At 38.5% G+C, this 23,101-nt stretch overlaps 1 protein-coding gene across 4 annotated transcripts in view; it reads left to right on the top strand.

The window, feature by feature from the left end:
• POU6F2 (POU class 6 homeobox 2) overlaps positions 1–23,101 on the top strand; it is a 456,399-nt gene that overhangs the window by 275,055 nt on the left and 158,243 nt on the right. For 2 of the 4 annotated variants that reach the window (XM_075826933.1, XM_075826935.1), the window contains exon 5: positions 5,368–5,430. The exons of the other annotated variants lie outside the window; for them this stretch is intronic. In XM_075826933.1, the coding sequence (XP_075683048.1) occupies positions 5,368–5,430 (63 nt within the window). The remainder of the gene's footprint in view (positions 1–5,367; positions 5,431–23,101) is intronic. 4 annotated transcript variants of the gene reach the window in all.

A 23,101-nucleotide genomic window follows, 5' to 3' on the forward strand; every position in this document is an offset into this window, starting at 1 on the left:
AAAAACCTGTGTTACTTTGTGTCCAGTGCCTGGTAGGAAGGCACTTGGTATAGTTAGATAATATCTTGTTTAGTTAGTGCTCAGACGAGCAGGATTTATTTTGTATTTTGCCTTGTTGTACAAGAGGCTGTTTCTTTGACAAGAATAAAAACACAGGCAAAGCCCTGTTATGACTCTTAATGCACGGTGTCCCTGTCTCTGGCTACAAAGAAACCGCTGTACCAACCTCTCCTGATGCTAAACCCTCACAATATATAGATATATGGTGTAATAATACCAAGGACATTTAAACCAGGAACGCCATATGCATACACTTGAGATTTAAATAACAGCCTGTGAACCCTCAGTGGATTAAACTTTCAATCTAAACAAATACCAACCAGATTGTTGCATATTGAACCCCACATACACAGGGGACCACCACCACAAAACCCCAATGTACGTTTCACAGTCAGCTTTTTCAAGGGGTACTGGGTGGTACGATGAATTAATCTTTTATAAGTGGGTTTAGGGGAGGGAACTTATATTGGCCCAATCATAGGTGGCCAAACCAATTAGCGTCAACACATGCTGATGATAGAACATTTACATTACCATAAAATATTATTCTCATGTGGTTACTGCTCCCATCTGATTATATATGAAGGCGCCGTTCACTATATGGCACGTGTACATAGCCTTTAACAAGTAGTTTCAGCTATTAATATATCCTACACATTCGGTAATTGCTCAAATAGAAATGGTGAAGGCAGATACACCTCATCCTTTAATTCATTGGGGAATCACCACATAAAGACATTGTATGACCATAATGATTGATTGATTGATTGATTGATTGATGATTACTATTATTAAAATTAAATTGATTAATTTATATAAATATAAATCCATCATTAATAATAATAATAATAATAATAATAATAATATACAATATATTATATATATTAATATAATAATCAATTTATATGACTATCTCATATTGAGATCATTTTTATTATTAAAATTATATATGTTATATTAATAATCTTATTTTTATCTGTGTAGCACCATTCCATTCTGTGGCTTTTTACAATTCAGTACAACACAGGGGTGAAAGCACAATTTGTAATTTCTGTGGTTATGACAGCATGGGTCTTACAAGTATGTAATTCACACATGTCGTTTTTATACAACACAGTTGCTAAACCATCTGTAGAGTCATCTTCTACTTACAGTACATATCCTATTATTTTGCTCACTTATATCACGTTGCTTTGGGTCTAGTTGAATGAGAATAATTAAAAATCCTCTGTTCGGATCTTCTTTGGCCAGGGATGGGGTTGCAGTAACATGTTAATGAAAAGAGGGTGAATATCTTGATGAGAAGGATTTTCTTACAGTAATACAATCTAAAAAAATCTGAATTTAATTTGAGAAAGATGCCGGATTATAGGGCTGGATTATAGGTAGAGCTAAAAGACAATTCCCTTCAGTCCTTCCCAAACAATTCCAACAACAAAACATGACAGTTTAAAAACGATTTAACTTTATCTCCCAGTATATAAAAGTTTTATTAAAGTGATTATTTAGGGTTCACTAATATTTATATTAAGAAACGAAGTTCTAATGTCGTATTTTGTATGGAACTTGGTTGCCCCATCTGTCTGCACTACTAACAGAGAACGTTTGAACGTGCATGTTTATTGCTACTTGTTAGGTTGAAGAAAGAATAGAAATCCAACATGGCTTTTCAAATAGCAGATGTTGGGGGACAGTCGGCTGCTCTTAGAAAAATGAGATTGTTGTTGGGTCCTGTAGATGCTTTACATGGCTGATGCATTTGCCCAGGTGGCTCCACCAACCTTGATATGGCCTGATAATGCATACCATTGTTGTTCTATTATCGTTAAAAAACTTCTAAGATACTGTACTTGCTACTGTTCAAAGGAAAGCAAAAATAAATAAATACATGAATAGCTTATTAGGTTTATAACTTCCTATATACGCAAATCAAGTGCTAATAATGGAAAAAAAACAGTAAAACAATATCTTTGTGTTTAAACTATTCTAGCTAATTCTTTAAAACAATGAAACAATCTATCAAGATTCTTAGAATGGAAATAAAAAATCTTTGCATCTAAGGCCACCACTGGTCCTGTCGCAATCATTTATGGTTATCGTATATATGATAATCAATAGCTCAATAATCTAAGCAGATTCTCAGTTTATCTAGGAGGAGAAGCTAGCTACTTCCTCTAATGGCACTATTGAGCTACACTTCCAAAACATTCTTTGTTTTTTTAATTTATATGCTATAAATGGGGATGAAGGCTTTGGTCTTACACATTGATGATGGACAAATAGACTTTTGATCACTGTGACCAAATCATGTTTCATATTCGACAGAGAGTTAATCAAGCATGTCTCTACAAAATAATAAGGATGGAAGTTTTTTTGGGAGGCTTTACTACCAAGGAAATTCAAGATAGAGAGTCGGATAAAACTCTAAGCGTCAGACAGCTACTTACTGTCCTAGAAGGTCTGGATTAGTACAAGCAGATACACCGATCACCCATAACATTAAAACCACTGATAGGTAAAGTGAAAAAAAATATATAATCTCATTATGATGGCAACTGTCAAGGAGTAGGACATATACGGCAGCAAGTGAACAATTAGATTTTGACGTGAATATGTTGGTAGTAGGAAAAGTGTGAGGATCTGACTTTGACAAGAGCTAAATTGGGGTGGCTAGCCGACTGGGTCAGAGCATCTCCAAAAAGTCAGGACTTGGGGATGTTTCCAGTATGCAGTGGTTAGTAACTACCAAAAGAGGTTCAAAGTATGGAAACCGGTGAATTATTGACAGGGTTATGGGCGCAAAAGGCTCATTGATGCACATGCGGAGTGAAGACTGGCCCGTCTGGTCGGATCCTACAAAAGAGCTACTATAGTATTAATTGCTGAAAAACGTTAATGACGGCTATGATAGAAAGGTGTCAGAACACACAGTGCATAGCAACGTACTTTGTTTTGGGCTGCGTAGCTGCAGACCAGTTGGAGGGCCCATGCTGAACCCTGTCCACCGCGAAAGGAGTCTACAATGGGTATGTGAGCATCGGAACTAGATCATGGAGAAATGGAAGAAGGTGGCCTGCTGGGTGCACGTGCGTCACTTACCGGGGATGCACTATAAGTAGAAGGCCAGAAGACGGAGGCAGTTTGATGCTCTGGGCAATGATGATCTGCTTGGAAACCTTGGGTCCTGGCATTCATGTGGATGTTACTTTTGACACGTACTACTTACCTAAACATTGTTGCAGATATACCCCTTCATGGCAACATTATACCCCTTCATGGCAATAATATTCCCTAATGGTAGTGGCCTCTTTCTGCAGGATAAATTCCCGAAATCTCAATCCAATAAAGCATCTCTAGGATGTGTTGGAAAAGCAAGTCCAATCCATGAAGGCCCCACCTCGCAAACCACAGTATCTGCTTCAAACATCTTGATGTCAGACACCACAGGATCCTTTCAGAGGTCTTGTAGAGTCCATGCCTCAATGGATCAAAGCTGTTTTGACGGCACGAAGGGGACCTACACAATATTAAGCATGTGGTTTTAGTGTTAAAGCTGATTGGTGTAAGTGTACATTCAATTATGGTAAAAGCCCAACAGAATTGAAAACTAATGGCGGTTGACACAACCTGGAGTCTGGGCTGTCCAATTGCCTAGGGAATCGTATAACACCAGAAGCCGCTCTTGAAAAGCTCTAAGGTTGTATGGTTGCCTAGGCAATCGGACCGCCCGTTCCTCAAGCTGTGTTTCCTGCTGTCAGTTTTAACCCCTTTAAAGACCAGGCCAATTTGAGTTTTTCATTTTAGTTTTTTCCTCCCCACCTTCCAAAAGCCATAACTTTTCTATTTCTTCATCGACATAGCCATATGGGGGGCTTATTTTGTGTGGGACAAGTTGTAGTTTTTCATGGCACCACTTATTATATTGCATAATGTACTGGGAATCTGAAAAAAAAATTATATGTGGGGTGAAATGGGCAAAAAACAGAGATTACACCAATTTTTAGGATTTTTTGTTTTTACGGCGTCCATCAGGTGGTAAAAACCACATATTCACCTTATTCTACAGGTTGATACGATTATGGCAATACCAAATTTATATATTTTGTTTTATGTTATACCACTTGCTAAATAAAATAAATGTTTTGTGTCGCCATATTCTGAGAGTCATAACTTTTTTATTTTTCCATCAATTTAAAGGTGTGAGGGCTTCAATGTTGCGGGACGAGCTGTAGTTTTCACATATACCATTTTGGGGTACATGCGACTTTTTGATCACTTTTAATTTCCACTTTTTTGGAGTGCTAAGGTGACCAAAAACTTTGCGTGTTTTATATATTTTTTTTTCACGTCGTTCATCGAGCGGGTTAAGTAACACTATATTGTGATATTTCTGACTTTTACGGATGCGGCAATACCAGTTATGTTAACTTTTATTTTTTTTAACATTGCTTCAGGGAAAAAATGGTAAAATTAGCTTTTTTTTTTTTGGAACATTATAAAAATCTTTATTTACATTTTTTTTTACTTTTTGTTATTATCCCCCCTAGGGGACTAATAAAGCAATGATTGTTGGATCGTTTGCATGATATACTGCAATACTAATGTATTGCACTTTGTCGTGATTCTGACAGTCTGCTTTGAAGCTTCAAAGGAGTATAAAGATGGCAGACCTGGGGGCCTTTATTAGGCCCCCAGGCTGCCAGAACAACCACTGTAAATGACCCGTCATGCCGCGGGGGAGCCTGTTTGAGGGGCATCCCCCTGATTCTAACAATTAAAATGCCGCGGTCGCAATTGACCGCGGAATTTAAGGTGTTAAACAGGTGGAATCAAAGTGATCTTTAATTCCGCCCATTGCAGTGAGGTGTCAGCTGTGTAACACAGTCGTCACGCACTGAGTATGGAGCGAGCTCAGCCCGTGAGCCCACTCTATACTTCCCCTTAACAGCTGCCGCGTACCAGTACGTGACATGTCGTTAAAGGGCTAAACATCTGGCCTGGAGGCGCAGTCCTCATCATCATTTGAGGTACACTTAAAAGATGTGTAGTATCAAGTTTTTATTTTTGCAAATATATAAAAAAAATTTAGCTGTTTTTGTGAAAAATTGTAGAAAAACACGAATTTCTTAGGCTATACTTAATTGATTTATAACTGTTCTTTTCTCTTTACTGAAGTCAATGGGAATTTTGTATTACTATTGTGAAACTCGCTTTGAGAGTGCACTGGTGGAGTGGAGCGCAGCAATGTATTACATAGCCATCCATTCATTTGATTTTGCGTCATGTAATATTACACTTCTCCCGCAGAGGCCGCTGCCAGGGAAATGTGTGGCTGGATGAAAATTACTCCAGCGTATACAGCTCATTCAGGTGAGTCTGCCATGCATTAAACTGCTGAGTGTATTCTTATATAGTTATCGCCATGTGCCAACACGCCACAGACGTGGTTCTGGTCTTAGGGAAATGGGTATTGTTTTGGCATTCACAAGAGTTTCTTTCTGTTTACTTGTCTTGTTTACTAGAAATGGGCAAAGGATGTTGTTTTCTAGCTGGCTGGCTGTGCAGACTCCTGTTTTTTTTTTTTTGGGTAGACTGTTATACATTTTTATTCTTTATAACATTCGATCTAGGAAATAAAGAAGCTCCTTTTTTTAAAGATTGCATCACGGCTGTGATTTTTATTTATAAAACACATAAGGCTAATATATATCTGTTAAGACAGTCTTTCTACAAGAGCACATTGTTGCCGGAATAATTGGAAGGCAGTTATGGTTTGAAATATATGACAGCTTTACGGGGATATAAAAAGGAGCTTTTTTCTTTTGTAATAGTGTAATTGCCTTAAACCCCACAATCATAATTGTTATCAAAAAATAATCCTTCAGAAAGGGTAATATAAGGGGAGCAGACTATTATAAGACTCAAATACACTCGATTCCTTAAGCAGCAAATGCCGCCTCTCAATCTCTCAGTGCTTTTAGTGTCAGTCAGAAAGCACTCAGTCATTTCTGTGCATCAACCCTGCAGTATTGATTTTCCCACTCACTGAAACAGCCATATAAGCATAAATTTTGCATGAGTCTTTCACTTTGTAGACTCTCCTTTGGTCAGATGACACATGATGTGAACATGAAGACTGTATAATAACAATGCACGGTCAAGCGACAGGCACTGAACATTGGTCTCAGTTGCTTAGAAGGACAAAAGACAAACAATGTGATTGCTTATATTATAGTCAGTGTGCTGTGATTTGTATTAAGATACAGGTAATAATATTAGATTTCTAACTTCATTATAAAAATATAAAATTAAAACAAAGCTATAATATGGTATTGGTATTGCAATATTTTATTGTAAAGCAAAATTCAAAATAAATATAAATACGTGCCAAAAAGATAGACATAGATAAAAAGAAAATAAATAGATAAATATTAGATAGATAATACATGAGAGATATAGAAATAGATAATACATATGAGAGATAGATACAGTTAGGTGCAGAATTATTTGGACAGTGACACAAGTTTTGGCATTTTAGCTGTTTACCAAAACATATTGAATATACAGTTATATAATCAATATGGTCTTAAAATGCAGACTCTCAGCTTTAATTTGAGGGTATTCACATCCTAATTTGAGGAAGGGTTTAGAAATTACAGCTCTTTAATATGTAGCTGCCTCTTTTTCAGGGGACCAAATGTAATTGGACAATTATCTCAAAAGCTATTTAATAGGCTGCATGGGCTATTCCCTCGTTAATCCATCATCAATTAAGCAGGTAAAAGGTCTGGATCTGATTCCAGGTGTGGTATTTGCATTTGGAAGCTGTTGCTGTGAACCCACAACATGAGGTCAAAGGAGCTCTTAATGCAAGTGTAAAAGATCAATCGTTAGACTGAAAAAAACAAAGAAATCCATCAGAGAGATAGCACAGATTTTAGGAGTGGCCAAATCATCAGTTTGGTACATTCTTGAAAAAAAAAGAGCGCACTGGTGATCTTGTGAAATCCAAAAGGCCTGGACGTCCACGGAAGACAACAGTGGCGGATGATCGCAGAATCCTTTCCAAGGTGAAGAAAAAAACCTTCACAACATCTACCAAAGTAAAGGACAGACTCCTGTAGGTAGGTGTATCAGTATCTAACTCTACCATAAAGAGAAGACTTCATGAGAGCAAATACAGAGGGTTCACCACAAGGTGCAAACCATAATCAGCCTCAAAAAATAGAAAGGCCAGATTAGACTTTGCCAAACAACATTTAATGAAGCCAGCCCAGTTTTGGAACAGCATTCTTTGGACAGATGAACCTAAGATCAACCTGTACCAGAATGATGGGATGTCTGAGAAGAGAAAAATATACACAGTGCCACATGGTGCAAGATAAACCTTGATGGGTAAAGTAATGGATAGCAGGGGTAAGTTGTTACACTCACCGTAAGAGCTTGCACTGGCAGGAACAGCTTAGAGATGTAGGCAGTATTTTAACAAGGTTGTAGCTTTCAGTATCCAGGTGCCGGCATCAATTGTATTGTGCCGCAAGAAATAGCAATTTAAAATTATATATTTTTAGAAAAATATATGTTAAAAACTGGATGTAAGAAAGCGCTACTCAAATGGAAGGATAAGCAGAGTGATGATGATTGGTAGATTTATTGTACAAAAAGAAGGGCAACGCCTTTCAACGCAGAACCTGCGTCTTCGTCAGGCCAAAATTAAGTAAAAACAAGCATGAACATACATCTTAAATACACATGTGGATGAGGGGGAGGGAATCACAGGCAAAAAAACGCCAAAAAAGGCAAACAATCAGATACATAGATAAAAACAGATGTGAATGACGTCATCAGGTAAACAGTTTCAATGACAAAAACATGACATACGTAAAACAGATGATGGATAAAAGGGACTGAATAAAAAGTAATAGTTAGCAGGAAGTGCAGAAAGGACAATATAATAAAAAATTGCAGAGTTGATACATAATCAAAAACATGCAACCATATATAAAATAAAGGTAAAATTGTCGGGTAATAGCAGAGCGGAACAGAAATAACTTTGCATTTTAAAACATTATGAGGAGTATTTACCGGAGTTCAGAGGAGTAAGGATAGACATGGAGGAGACAGTTTCAGCGGCACAGTCAGCGATAAGGCTGAAGCAGAACGAAAGAAAAAAAACAGCACGCCGGCGTCAGCGTAGTCCAGGCAACCTGAAGAGCTACTGTGGCTGTGAGGGGAGAAAAGGTAGCGAAAGCAAAACAAAACTATCATAATGCCGGTGGAGAGGGGGATACGTATGCAGGGAAACACGGAAATTGTAAGTAAAGAGAATAGTTACTTTTGAGACATGTTAATTATAAGGCATGTTAATTATCTGGAGGTAAGGGAAGAGGTTTGTGAAGAACAATTTGATGTTTATCGGGGAGGAAAGGGAAATATGGATGTAAAATAAAAAGACGGATAAACATAAAATTGTTCTTTACAAACCTCTTCCCTTACCTCCAGATAATTAACATGTCTTATAATTAACATGTCTCAAAAGTAACTATTCTCTTTACTTACAATTTCCGTGTTTCCCTGCATACGTATCCCCCTCTCCTCCGGCATTATGATAGTTTTGTTTTGCTTTCGCTACCTTTTCTCCCCTCACGGCCACGTAGCTCTTCAGGTTGCCTGGACTACGCGGACGCTGGCGTGCTGTTTTTTTCCTTTCGTTCTGCTTCAGCCTTATCGCTGACTGTGCCGCTGCAACTGTCTCCTCCATTTCTATCCTTACTCCTCTGAACTCTGGTAAATACTCCTCATAATGTTTTAAAATGCAAAGTTTTTTCTGTTCCGCTCTGCTATTACCCGACAATTTTACGTTTATTTTATATATGGTTGCATGTTTTTGATTATGTATCCACCCTGCAATTTTTGATTATATTGTCCTTTCTGCACTTCTTGCTAACTATTACTTTTTATTCGGTCCATTTTATCCATCATCTGTTTTACGTTTCTCATGTTTTTGTAATTGAAACAGTTTACCTGATGACGTCATTCACATCTGTTTTTATCTGTGTATCTGACTGTTTGCTTTTTTTGGCATTTTTTTGCCTGTGATCCCCTCCCCCTCATCCACATGTGTATTTAAGATGTATGTTCATGCTTGTTTTTACTTAATTTTGGCCTGATGAAGATGCAGGTTCTGCGTTGAAACACGTTTCCCTTCTTTTTGTACAATAAATCTACCAATCATCATCACTCTACTTATCCTTCCATTTGAGTAGCGCTTTCTTACATCCAGTTTTTATCATATATTTTTCTAAAAATATATACTTTTAAATTGCTGAATGATGGGAGGAAGAGAGTATGGATAAGGCTTGGAATGGCTCATGATCCAAAGCACATCCTTTGTAAAACATGGTGGAGGCAGTGTGGTAGCATGGGCATGCATGGCTGCCAAAGGCACTGGGTCACTAGTGTTTATGGATGATGTGACTAAAGACAGAAGCAGCCGGTTGAATTCTGAGGTGTTCAGGGATATACTTTCTGCTCAGATTCATCCAAATGCAGCAAGGTTGATTGGACATTGCTTCACATTACAATGGACAATGACCCAAAACATACTGCGAAAGCAACCCAGGAGTTTTTTAGGGCAAGGAAGTAGAATATTCTGCAATGGCCAAGTCAAGCACCAGATCTCAACCCGATCGAGCATGCATTTCACTTTCTTAAGACAAAACTTAATGCAGAAAGACCCACAAACAAGCAACACCTGAAGACAGCTGCAGTAAAGGCCGGGCAAAGCATGACAAAGGAGGAAACCCAGCGTTTGGTGATGTCCATGGGTTCCAGACTTCAGGCAGTCATTGCCTGCAAAGGATTCTAAACAAAGTATGAAAAAAACAAAACATTTTATTTATGGTCATGTTAATTTGCCCAATTACTTTTGACCCCCTGAAATGAGGAGGCTGTGTAGAAAAATGGTTGCAATTCCTAAACGTTTCATGTGATATTTTTGTTCAACCCCTTGAATTAAACCTTAAAATCTACACTTCAATTGCATCTCAGTTGTTTCATTTTAAATCCAATGTGGTGGCATGCAGAGCCCAAATCATGATGATTGTGCCACTGTCCAAACAATTCTGGACCTAACTATAGATGATAGATAGATAGATAGATAGATAGATAGATAGATAGATAGATAGATAGATAGATAGATAGATAGATAGATAGATAGATAGATAGATTCCGTCCAAAAAACTGAACCCTTTTACAATGGTGACAAACGGAAACCATTAGCAAAGTATTTGATACCATTGAGATCAATGGTGATGCAAACAGAAGCTATGGTTTCCATTTGCCTCTCCTTTGAGGGGTTCCCCCGATGGAAAGCTCAGACGGAACTCCTCAATGGAAAGACAACGCTGATGTGAACAGGCCCTTACCAGTCACCTGACACCTGAGCAACTTTGGTTCAACTTCATGTATTCAGGGCAGTTATTATGGATACTTAAAAAGGCTCTGTCACCAGATTTTGCAACCCCTATCTCCTATTGCAGCAGATCGGCGCTGCAATGTAGATAAGAGTAACGTTTTTTTTTCTTCAAAAACAAGCATTTTTGGCCAAGTTATGACCATTTTTATATTTATGCAAATGAGGCTTTCTTAAGTACAACTGGGCGTGTTTAAAGTTATGTACAAGTGGGCGTGTATTGTGTATGTACATCTGGGCGTTTTTACTTCTTTTACTAGCTGGGCGTTGTGAATAGAAGTGTATGATGCTGACGAATCAGCATCATCCACTTCTCTTCGTTAACACCCAGCTTCTGGCAGTGCACAGACACACAGCGTGTTCTCGAGAGATCACGCTGTGACGTCACTTCCTGCCCCAGGTCCTGCATCGTGTTGGACGAGCGAGGACACATCGGCACCAGGTAACAGAGGCTACATCGACTTACCTGCAAATGCCGATGCTGCTGCAGAATCAACTGTAAGGCACAGCGGCGCCTTTTCACAGTGTTCTGTCATAATCCCGGCACAGGCACGCTAAAGTGGGTGTTGGGCTGTTTAAAAGACAGTCGCGCTCCTGCTCTAATGACCGGGATCGAAGTTACATCCAATCCTGCCCGTTTAACCCCTTAGATGCAGTGGTCAATAGTGACCGCCACATCTAAGTGGTCTCAGGGGTGGAGGCTTACTCTGTCACCCCATTAGCACCCCCGCAACAAGATAGCGTGGTACCTATGGTTTCCATGGCAGCCGGGGGACTAACAAATGCCCCCAGTTCTGCCATTAGTGTATGCCTATTAGACCCTGACAAAAGCAAGGCCTGATAGAACATCTGGCAGTTTTACACTGAGAGGCATAATACACTACAATACAGACGTTTTGTAGAGTATTATAAAAGCGATCAAATCATCGCATAGTAAAGTCCCATAGTGGGAATGAGAAAAAAAGTCAAAAATCATTTCAATAAGTTACTGATAAATAAATGAAAAATCCCAAGTGAAAAAAATAAAACAAACTTTTTCCCCTTACAAAATGATTATTATGAAGAAAACTGAAAAAAAATGTGTAAAAAGCTACACATAATTGGTATCACTGCCTACGTAATGACCTAAACAATAAAGCTATTATGTTATTTTTCCCGCACGGTGAACGTCGTAAAAAATAAAATAAAAAGCAATGCCAGAATTTTTGTTTTCTGTTCATTCTGCCTTGAAAACAAAATGCGATAAATGCCAATCACAACACTTTTTTTTTAAAAGTTTTTAATTTTGCAAAACTAGTAAAAATAAAAAAAAAATTGGTATTGCAGTGATCGTAACAATTCACAGAATAAAGTCAAATTAGTCATAAATGTTAGACACAAAAAATAATGTATTTGTTTGTATTACGCCCCAAAAAATGTTAACAAAAGTTAATCATTAAATTACATGTACCCCAAAATGCCAATAAATGTCTGTCTTTGGAAAAATACAAAAGTTATCGCTTTTGAAATGTGAAAATCAAAAAACTGAAAAAAATCGCTCCGTCATTAAAGCCCAAAATAGGCTGTTCAATAGAGGCTTAATCACCAGTTGTTTAGATTTGTTTATACTGGTAACATTTTGTTTTGGTCATGCTATATTGGTGTAGAAGCATCAGTAAGGCCCCATGCACACGACTGTAGCTGTGAGCACGGTCAGTTATTATGGCATGGACGGGCAGCAGAGTGTCACCTGCGGGCCGTCCGCAATCACGGACCTTGCACACACAAAATGTGCATTGATTTCAATTAGCCTGGACCACAATTGCGGATCGTATAATGACATGTCCTATTTTTTTTGCTGTCCAGGCTTCGGGCAATGCACGGTCGTGTGCATTGGCCCATAGGTTAGCATGTGTTTTATACTATCCGCAATTGCTGCTCCACAATTGAAGAGAGAGTATACGGCCGCAAATGCACAGTCGTGTGCCTGGGGCCTTAAACTCGGATGAACTTGATAAATTACTGGAAAAGCGTAAACTACCATAAAACTTACTCTTTTTACACATTATGTCTAATAGCACAAAAGTGGCAGCTAGAAGCTGTTTTTTTCCCTTATTTTAACCAATGTACTGATAAGTACAGTACATGATAGACATAAATAAGAAACGCATCGTCATCACAGTACATACTGTGAATCTTCTCCCAAGTGTTCTCAGGCCCAGGGTTATATTATTTTCCTTTACTAGAATGTGTATGGGGAACTGCTTGGGGTCAAGAACCCCTATGACTTCTTCCATACACTGCAGACTTCCTGCTTTGATTAACTGCCCCCTTATGCCTCTACCGCAGTGCATCTCAAACTTTGAGGCGGGCCATGCCACCCCTTTGTTGGTGAGGCACAGCTGGGCCGACAGTTTTGACAGAAGTGATCATAATCTGCACAGTCCTTTCTCTGACTGCATAAATCTCTGACTAAGCAATATAATGTACCCTTTTTGTGCCTATTTAAATTTTCTGCTGGGTTCAAAACACAAATCAAAGGAAAATTGAGCAACATTTTTAAATAAGGCATGGACATCAATCATTGGCGGTGAGGCCCAGGCATCACCATGTTTTTTATATGCAGGGATGATAGCTGGTATATAGAGGGATGATGGGGTTATATACAGGGATGAAAGCTGGTATATATGGGGATAAGGGGAATTATATGCAGGGAGGATGGGGTTATATACAGTGATGATGGGGGTTATATACAGGGATGATGGTGGTTGTATATAGGGATGATGGGGGTTATATACAGTGATGATGACTTGTATATACAGGAATAAGGGATGATAGGGGTTATATACAAGGATACAAGGGTGATCGCAGGAACTGTGAGTGCAGTGGGCGCTGTGAGGCGGAGAGGTGAGAAGGAGGCGTTGATAAGAGTAGTGATCACCAGAGACTGTATTTAATGTACATGTTTGTGTATACATTCACTATATGTAGCCTCATCTATACCGCATGTGCATGATCTGGAGGATAACACCCATCATCCCTGAATATAACCTCCATCATCCATGTATATATCACCCATCATATTGTATATAACATACCCTCCCTGTATATAACCTCTATAATTCCAGTTTATAACCCCATCATCCCTGTATATACCAACAGTCATTGCTGTATATAACCCCCATCATCCCTGTATATCACCCTAATCATCCCTGTATTTACCAGCCATTCATCCCTGTATATAATTCCAATCATCATGGTATATCACCCCATCATCCCTGTATATACCAGCCATCGTTCCTGTAAATTACTGATTTTCCCTATATATAACACCCATCATCCCTGTATATAACCCCATCATCCCTGTATATATGACCCATCATCCTGTATATACCATACCCTCCCTGTATATAACCCCCATCATTCCTGTTTAGAACCCCATCATGCCTGTATATACCAACCGTCATTGCTGTATATAACCCCCATCATCCCTGTATATCAACCCATCATCCCTGTGTATATAACCCCCATCATCCCTGTATATACCAGCCATCATCCCTGTATATACGAGCTATCATTTCTGTATCTACCCCCATAATCCCTCTATATAACTCCCATCATCCCTGCATATGCCAGATATTATCCCTGTATATAACCCCATCATCCCTGTATATGCCAGCCATCATCCCTGTATATAACCCCATCATCCCTATATATACCAGCCATCATCCCTGTATATGCCAGCTATCATTTCTGTATATAACCCCCATCATCCTTGTATATAACTCCCATCATCCCTGTCTGTATCAGCCATCATCCCTGTATATACCAGCTATCATTTCTGTATATTACCCCCATCATCCCTGTACATACTTGCCATCATCCCTATATACTATATATACCAGCTATCATCCCTGTAAATAACCCCCATCATCCCTGTAAATACCAGCCATCATCCCTGTAAGTATCCACCATCATCCCTTTATATACCATTAGGGCGGGCACTGAAACGTGGGTATTTCGCAGAAATCCAGTGGAATCTGATAATATGCTTATAGCACCCATGGATAGATTATAGTTACAGTTGTATCCTCTGCAACCACTATAGCTTCTCTGTTAGTGGTAAAGCAAAGAAAATAACCTTGTCCCTGATTGAGATTCAGTAACATCTAGTTATGTTATTTAACATGTTTGCATTTGGAAAATATTTTTTAGTCGTGTATTATGTAAGCGTGAGCAGTTCATCAGTGGTAAGCTCAGCTCACCTCGCATAGTCCCCTGTTGCTCATTAACATTCACCCAGCCTGGGACTTTATTATCTCTTAAACGTTGCTCTTTAAACATAATCGTCTTGCGGTGTGATTTATTTGGTTGATCTGGATAGTAGACACAAGGGTAAACTTAACAAAGATGAGTGTTGAATAGGCACATCATGTTACTGCACTGTGATTTAGCACTGGCCATTAGCAGATGCACTCTGTACATTCTGTAGAAATAAAGTAAGAGAGCATAATACCACAGAGGAAAAAAACGCTCCTTATCGAAACATGTATAGAAACTGGAAACATTTACACTATTACATTCATCATCATTTACATTGCCTATTAACACTGTGGGCTGGAAATGTTTGATTTTAACAGGTTTTACTATGTGGTTACAGTGTAATGATTTAACTTGTATTTTATTCATGTTTTCTTTTTATGTGATTTTTATATTTATTACATATATAGAAGTATTAATGTTACAATATAAATATGTGCCAATAAGTGTCTTATGGGTAATGATTTGTGCTTTAGTACCATACTCAACTACCAATAGGATTTTTTTCCCCAAGACGTCTATAGAATTTAAATTGTGTCCTGGGATAACCCATCCCTTAAAGGGGTTTTACTCTAATCACAATTTATCATCTACAGTATCCACTGCATTTGCAGTGCCGCTCCATTCATACGAGGCTCACAGGGGCAGCCCGTTCTCGAGATTAGTGGGAGTTCCAGCGGTCGGACCCCCACGATCAGATATTTATTACCTATAATGTGGATAGCTGATAAATATTGATTATGGTAAAACCCCTGTAAAGGGGTTATCCCACCACAACAACCTACCACCTATTCACAGGATAGGTGATAAGTGTTTGATAGCTGGGGGTCCATCCACTGGTACCCCCACTGCTCAAGAGAATGGGGGTACTGAGTCCCCTGTATGAAAATAGTGGTAGGTCATGCATACGTGCTGCCGCACCATTCATTCTCTATGGAACTGCAGTACAGCACTCGGCTATCTCTAGCAGTCCCATAGATAATGAATGGAATGGCAGCACGCATGCATGACCTGCCTCTCGGTTTCTACAGGGGAGCTGGGACCCCTGTTCTCTTGATCGGTGGGGGCCCCAGCGTAGCATGACCTTAATATGTGGATGGGTTTTTCTTAAATGCCTTTCTTTCTGGAAATCTGTGGTGATCTAACATGAGACCACACTGATGTGATCTCACATCTTTGACATAGCAGATCATTTTGATTGGATTTCCCCTTTTATGTATTTTGTTTTTTTGCCTCCTAATAAAGTGATTTGGGGGGAGACAAAGTATTAATTTTTCTTTGGTGAGGAGATAATATTTTATGTTCAGGCTCTGTACTCATTCTCGATGGAGGGTCAGTTCGGAGCCTCCATTGCAATTTCCATCAGATTTGATGGGAAGAATAGTGCTGCATGTAAATGTGAATAAAGCCGTACATAATTAATGTTTATATAGAATCTAAACTTAGTAACAAATGAGTGAAAATTCAGTTTGAGGTTTGTGTTGGAGTTCCTGGATCTATGGCTCATATTATGTTTGCTTAATTATAACCAGAATATATAATTATTGTTGCTTACATTTTAATGGATCAAGATAAATTAGATGTCATCATATCCTTATTGATGTACATTACCAGTTGTCTTCTCTCTGCTCTTTATTACTTCAATGCCTTGTGGTATCATTGAAGAAAAGATGGTGGCTTGTAGTATGGAATATGACCATCACACCTACTGTATGTATAAGGATTAATGAGTAGATTGACGGTCTCCTTACTTAATGAGTAAAACGTGACAGCCCTGTGTTCTTCCAGCGCTGTGTCTGAACAAGCAATGAGATGGTAAAACACCAGCAACTGCAAGGGGGTGGAAATAAGTTCACTGTAATAATTGCTATATTCAACTGAAATCAATCTTTTTTTCCAAACAGTTTGTGATAATGTCCAGTACTTGTGGCAGAGCCAACAAGAACATATTCATTTTTCACAGAAATTGCACCAAAAGCTGAGGGATTTGTGTGACTTATTTAATCCTGATAGCTCATTGATAGCATTACCTAGTAATCACTTCATCAAAACAGGCCGATTACCCAGAAGAAATACTGGACAGAAACAAAACACACTGGAGAAGATAAAACTATTGATTATTGTTCCGCAGTATATCAATTTATTATCCGGAAAAACATTCTGGAAATGTTACTTTTAATAGAATATACCACATCTTCATCATAGGCATTGATGTCAAAAATGTACAAAGTGCAAGGATTTGGGTGACATGCAATTTCAGCAATTTACAGTTTTCCTGAGCCACATGAACAGTCTGCAAATCAGTATTACATCTATAATGTATCTTACTAGGTATTTGTGTTATCTATGGTTCTGTTACTTTATATTAACAGTCATCTCTACCCAAAATAAAACAAAATGTTTTACGTGTAGGTAGGGGTTTTAATTGGATCATAGTTTTAAGATATTTTCTCATTTATATATTTTTATATACACAATAGAATATACAAACATCGTTCACTTCCAATGCACATTCCAGGTATTCTGGTTGAAAGCAAGGCCTAGTAGCCATAATCTTAATATCCATGGTTTCACATAAATAGATATAGTCAACTGTAATGTTTACATTGTTTTAAAGAATATTTACTGTGCATGTTTTCAAATTTTGATTGCCCCTTAATGCGGATAATGCGTATAATGCGTATGATTCATATTAGCGGATATAATATTTCTTATTAGCAAATAGAGTCATCTTCCTAACCTTCCAACAGCCTGCAGGCTCTTTGCAAATGTTCAGAAACCTACTCAGTCCCCCCTAAAAAATTCAACATGAACAGTGTAAAACAGTAAAGAGCAGGCTGAGAGGAGGGGGATGCAGCTGCAGTTTTTCTTTTTCTCTCTGGCTGTTTTTTTACAATTGCATGCTGTGATGGGAACAGAAGTGAGAGACACCTGATTGACTGTGCACAGTATTATGGCAAGTGTGAGCAGCAGGAAAGGTCACCATTATAAGGGCAATCATCACACCAGGAAGAGCATGCTCACTCAGAAAGCATAAAAGGAATTGTAATATATTTCCATAAACTATGGAAAAAGCCAAGACCCAAATTATGCAGGTTAGGCAGGTTCCTGCCCCATATCCAATATACAACTACATCTTAAGGAATGACTGGGTTTTTCTAATTTTTAGAATTATGTATACTTGAAATTTATAATTGTGACATCCACTTGAAAACTGTCCAAAATAATTTACTGTCTTGCGAATTCAACATGCTAGTCATTGAATTTCTGACAACTGTCTAAAAATACATCATTATTGTTCCTGGAGCATTTTGAAGCAATCAAGTGATTTAGGAAAAAAATATATGTCTATTATTTTAATACATTTGTGAACACATGATGCTAGATCAGTTGGTATTGTTAATGCTGATCAGATAAATTGCAAAGCAAGTGGGATTGATCAGTGACTAAGCACAGTTTCAGTTTTCACACTGGCCACTAGAGCAGACATAAAAGACTGACACTTCCTGTTTTCAGCTATGGTGTGTAGTGCTGGGACAGAATGAGCAGAGTCATCTCTATGGAATCAGGTGACAGAAAAAATGAGAGCTAAGGCCCCGTTCACATAATATTTTTTCCCAACATTTAGTGTGTACATTATGAAAGCTTCCAGGATACAAGCTAAACTTGTACATAGGGCTGCAAATAGCCTGATGGAGGGCAAAAAAATGTCCTTTTGGTCTCTGTTGGGCTGGTGTACATCAGTATACTTTTTGTGAGCTGTGGAATAGAGTAAGAGACTACGCTATTTCAAACAACTAAAAAATAAATATAAGGCCCTGTTCACACGGCATGTATTTGATGCATTTTTCGCACAAAAAAAACACGTAAAAAAACACATGATTTAAGCTTACAAATTACATCAATAGGAAAGCGTGCTGTTAGTGTATACATGTTTTTTTACGCACGCGTGATTAAAAAACGCAGTGCATAAAAAAGGCATCAGGTCAATTCTTTTCTGTCGTTTCTGTAGTTACTATTCAGTTCTATGAGAATTACGGAAACCGCGTAGGTCAGCGAGTTACTCTATTTCCGTAACTCCCAACCATGTAATCAGTAAGTGGCCGGGAGGCAGCGTCAGCACAAAAGGCTAGAGCGGGGTTTAGGGGGCCCCATTCTAGAGATAGATGCGGGTCCCAGAGCTGGGACCCGCATCTATCTGACATTTATGACATATCCTGTGGATATGTCATAAATGTTCCTTGTGGGAAAACCCCTTTAACTAGTTAAACAGGGTCGCTGTTCCTGACTGTTAGAGCAGATCGCTAAGCGCCTAGGCGAAGATGTCAACACTGTTCAACGTTGCATGTTCCGGAGGTTGGGAGAACAATGACGAACCGGAATGAAAGCAAGATGTGCACAGAGGCGAATCCCTGCACGAATGGATCGTCTGATTGGACGAATGGCGCTTAGTGATCCATTCTGTTCTGCAAGTGAAATTGGACGTCACATCCCAAGCCTAGTGTGGCAACTAGTGTTGACACAAACCATCAGAAGATGTCTGCAATACCTTGGGCTATGAGCCAGTGGTCCAGCTACAGGTGTTCCATTGACTACATGCCACCGCTCTCAAAGGCTATCATGGTGCACTGCAAGATGGCAATGGAGGCTGGAATTGAGGTCTATTCTCTTCAGCGATGAGTCCCGCTTTTGTATTGGATGCAATGATAGTCGGAGATTGGTCTGGAGACCATGTGTGCAACGCCATGAAGAGGCCTTCACAAGGGAATGTCACGCCGGTCCTGCTCCTGGGATTATGGTGTGGGGTGGCATAATGTACGGTAGCCGGACCCCTAGTCTGCATTTCAGGTACACTAACAGCTCGGTGTTACATTGATTTGGTGTGGAACCAGGGGTTCGGCCATTTCTCCAAAGTGTCCCAGAAGCCATTATTCAACAAGACAATGCCCGGCCGCATGTTGCTCGTGCTGTGTGGCCTAAATGTGCTACCATGGCCTGCAGCGTCTCTGGACTTGTCTGCATTCGAGCACATCTGGGACGTCATTGGTCGGCAATTGCAAAGGGAGCTGCCAGCAGTTAATCTTGATGATTTGCATGTCCAACTTGATTCAGTGGGACATAACATTACCCAGACAACCATTAATAACCTTATTAAAATAATGCCAAGGCATGTAAGTGCGTGTATTTCTGCACGTGGCGATCATACTAGATACCGAATAAATCCAGATGTTTGGAATATTTTATATCCATTTTTTTTATCATTTGCATATCATTAACATGTCTATTGATTCTGTGATTTCCACAATTCCAAAACTTTTCCTTCTTGGTGTTGCAATTTCAATGTTGAGGTGGATAGATAGATAGATAGATAGATAGATAGATAGATAGATAGATAGATAGATAGATAGATAGATAGATAGATAGATAGATAGATAGATAGATAGATAGATAGAGATAGAATCCAGCAGCACAGTTTAAAATACTGGAGGGTTTCTTTGGGACAGCCTCTTTATATATTATAACAGCTTTGCGGTCTTTCAGGTAGTTTTGTCACATTCTCCCTGCTCTGTTCCTGCCTGTATTGTCTTTCTCTCTGGCAGTGAACTAAAGGTAGGCTATACCTCCTTACTGGTATTTAATCAGACCCTATATATGTATACTATGGTCTACACTGCCTGTGGTGTGCAGATTAAAGACTATTCTAAAGCCCATTGTCTGACTGCAGGAATATCTAAATAGAACCCAGAGATTATTTCATTATGAAAATAATTTTGCTAGCAAAATCAGGGTTGGCAGAAAATAGATAAATTATAACTTTAAATTTAGAAAAATAATCCTTTTCTATCTAATAATTTGGTTCAGATAGCAGTAAAGGGGAGGGGGCCATATTACACCCATCTTGTCGGGTTTAAAGTTATGGCTTTACATTTTTGATTTATTATAGTTTTATGCCCATATAATCAGATTTCTGATGGACCAAGATGATTAGGGCAGGATGGAATAGTTTACAATAGTTTTACCTTTTTGAAAGCTCTATTGGGTGCATTATCATGAAACATTTTGTAGTAATTTTCTGATAGGGGCTAATGTTAGGGAAAGCATGTAAGCCCACAATTGTTTTCTCAAATTCTACATTACATACAGATGTATCCTTCCATACCTTTCCACTTATCTTAACATATCCTGAGATGTGTGACACGAGATTACCAGCTTTGAAAAAACAATAACATTATTTCGCAATACTCTGACACCAGATGTCTATGTATGCTGTATATGCCTATGTGTGGCCACCCAGAGGTTGTGATGTGAGTTGCAGCCTGTCAAAGGTTTTGCTAGTATGTCGCGATAATATATTGAATGTGTGTAAAGAGAAATTGGAGTCTTTAGCCAAATTCAAGAAAAGGCAATGGTGGACACATCTGTACAACATTATAATAGAAATAATTTAGTCTAATTGTAAGATTTTTATTGTTGTCAGGATATTGCATTACGTCAGTGTTCTCCAAACAGTGGTTTACCACTTGAGACACCAGGAAGTCATAGCATTACTAATACTTGGTACCAGGGTCACAACTATACCACTGGCAGTTAACACTAGGTATGGAGCCTTATCACTTGGCAATATCTTTAATTGGCACTTTTAATATTCAGTTTGACTCAACACCACCTGTTGTACTTGATAGTGGCTCCCAACCTACAAAAGATTCGGGATCCCTGCATTAGGGTGCACATAGTATTAACTGATACTTCATATTAGTTTTGTAGGCGACAAAGAAAAGTATCATCTGTATATTCAACATTTAGGTCAGGTTTTTATAGCGTTTTTCACCCTTCCCATCAAGACAATGGCAGGTTGTCTGCTTACAGGTAATTTATATGGTTTTGCACTCACTTGTTAAAGTGTGTAATCTCTCTATTTTATAGGTTGTTTTATAGGTTGTTACTTTTTTTTTAAATTCCAGCTTAATTTATTAAATCTATTTAGAGTCTTCGATTCTGGTGATTTTATCATATGTGCATGTGCACATACAGTAGGCATAAATGGTATATAAGAACTCTGCACATTTTCAACTTGTATTTTTAGGATGTGTGGTGCATCTAATTATTGCTTGGGTCACACTTTTAGCCACAAATCTAAATTTGTATGCATTTTTTTTTTATCAAACATTGCACTTCAGCACAAAATTGCATGACAGTGCTTGTCTGTATAAAGTGCTGAGTGGCATTTTGACAATGTGCCATGGTTCCGCTTTCAGAAAGTATATAGCTATGGGGGTTTAGTATGATTTCTTATTTGTAATTTAGGTTTGATTTGTATATGTAAAAAGTGTGAAAATTGTCCTATCAGAAGAGCAAAATGTCCAGCAACTCCAGAAAAAGGGTTAAGTGAACCTAATATTTTTAGGCTTTATTCCGGTATTCATTGAAATCCTGTATTGACTGCTTACGCGCTTTAGGCCTCAGATGGCACTTAGTTAAGGCATGCAGGTGAATAGACACAAGTTGTTTAAAAAAAGTCCTGAACTAACTAATCGTTGTGTTGTGGTAAAGTTCATGAGGCTACAACAGGCATGCAATTAAAAGAAACAGTAAAAAATTATGTCACAACCAATACAAATGATTCCAAATTATCGACAAAGACACGATTTTGTAACTATACATATTGATAATTATAGATAACCCAATCGACTTTACACAAATCAAATTTGTTTCGGAGTTTATCGAATCTAGAATTTTTGGATTCGTCCCGCACGAATCGCTCAAAATGGTGGCTGACATTTTACATATCAGAAGAAGACAGAGTAGAAAGATGACACGACCTCGGGCAGTGGCACACGAGCTTCCCCATTATGCCTTGCAGGCAGCCCTCCCTCTAGCACAGCCAATCATGGGGGGTAAAGGTTCAATCTCCCTCTACGTAACATTGTGGTTTGTCTGCATCCCTTTGGGAACTGGTGTTTGTACCTGTCTTTGTATGAGTAACTATGGCCTTTTTCAGTAATTTTAAATAAATATAGTTCTTTTTTCAGTGATTTAGATTTAGAATTAGAAAGATTAAATAGATGCTTTCTGATTCTAACTTCCAGGTTACACATGTACAACTAGTAAATGTTATTAAATGTACAACACAAGAATTATTGCAATTAATGTACTGTTGTTCACATTTTGAAGTACCCTTATAGTGTAGCCATGTGGTTTCCCTGTGACAACTAAAGTCTCTAAAGACTAGGTGACACCAATTGGCCCAATGTAAAAGCCCTTATTCAA

Source organism: Rhinoderma darwinii, chromosome 5, assembly GCF_050947455.1.
Source record: "Rhinoderma darwinii isolate aRhiDar2 chromosome 5, aRhiDar2.hap1, whole genome shotgun sequence".
NCBI lineage: Eukaryota > Metazoa > Chordata > Amphibia > Anura > Rhinodermatidae > Rhinoderma > Rhinoderma darwinii.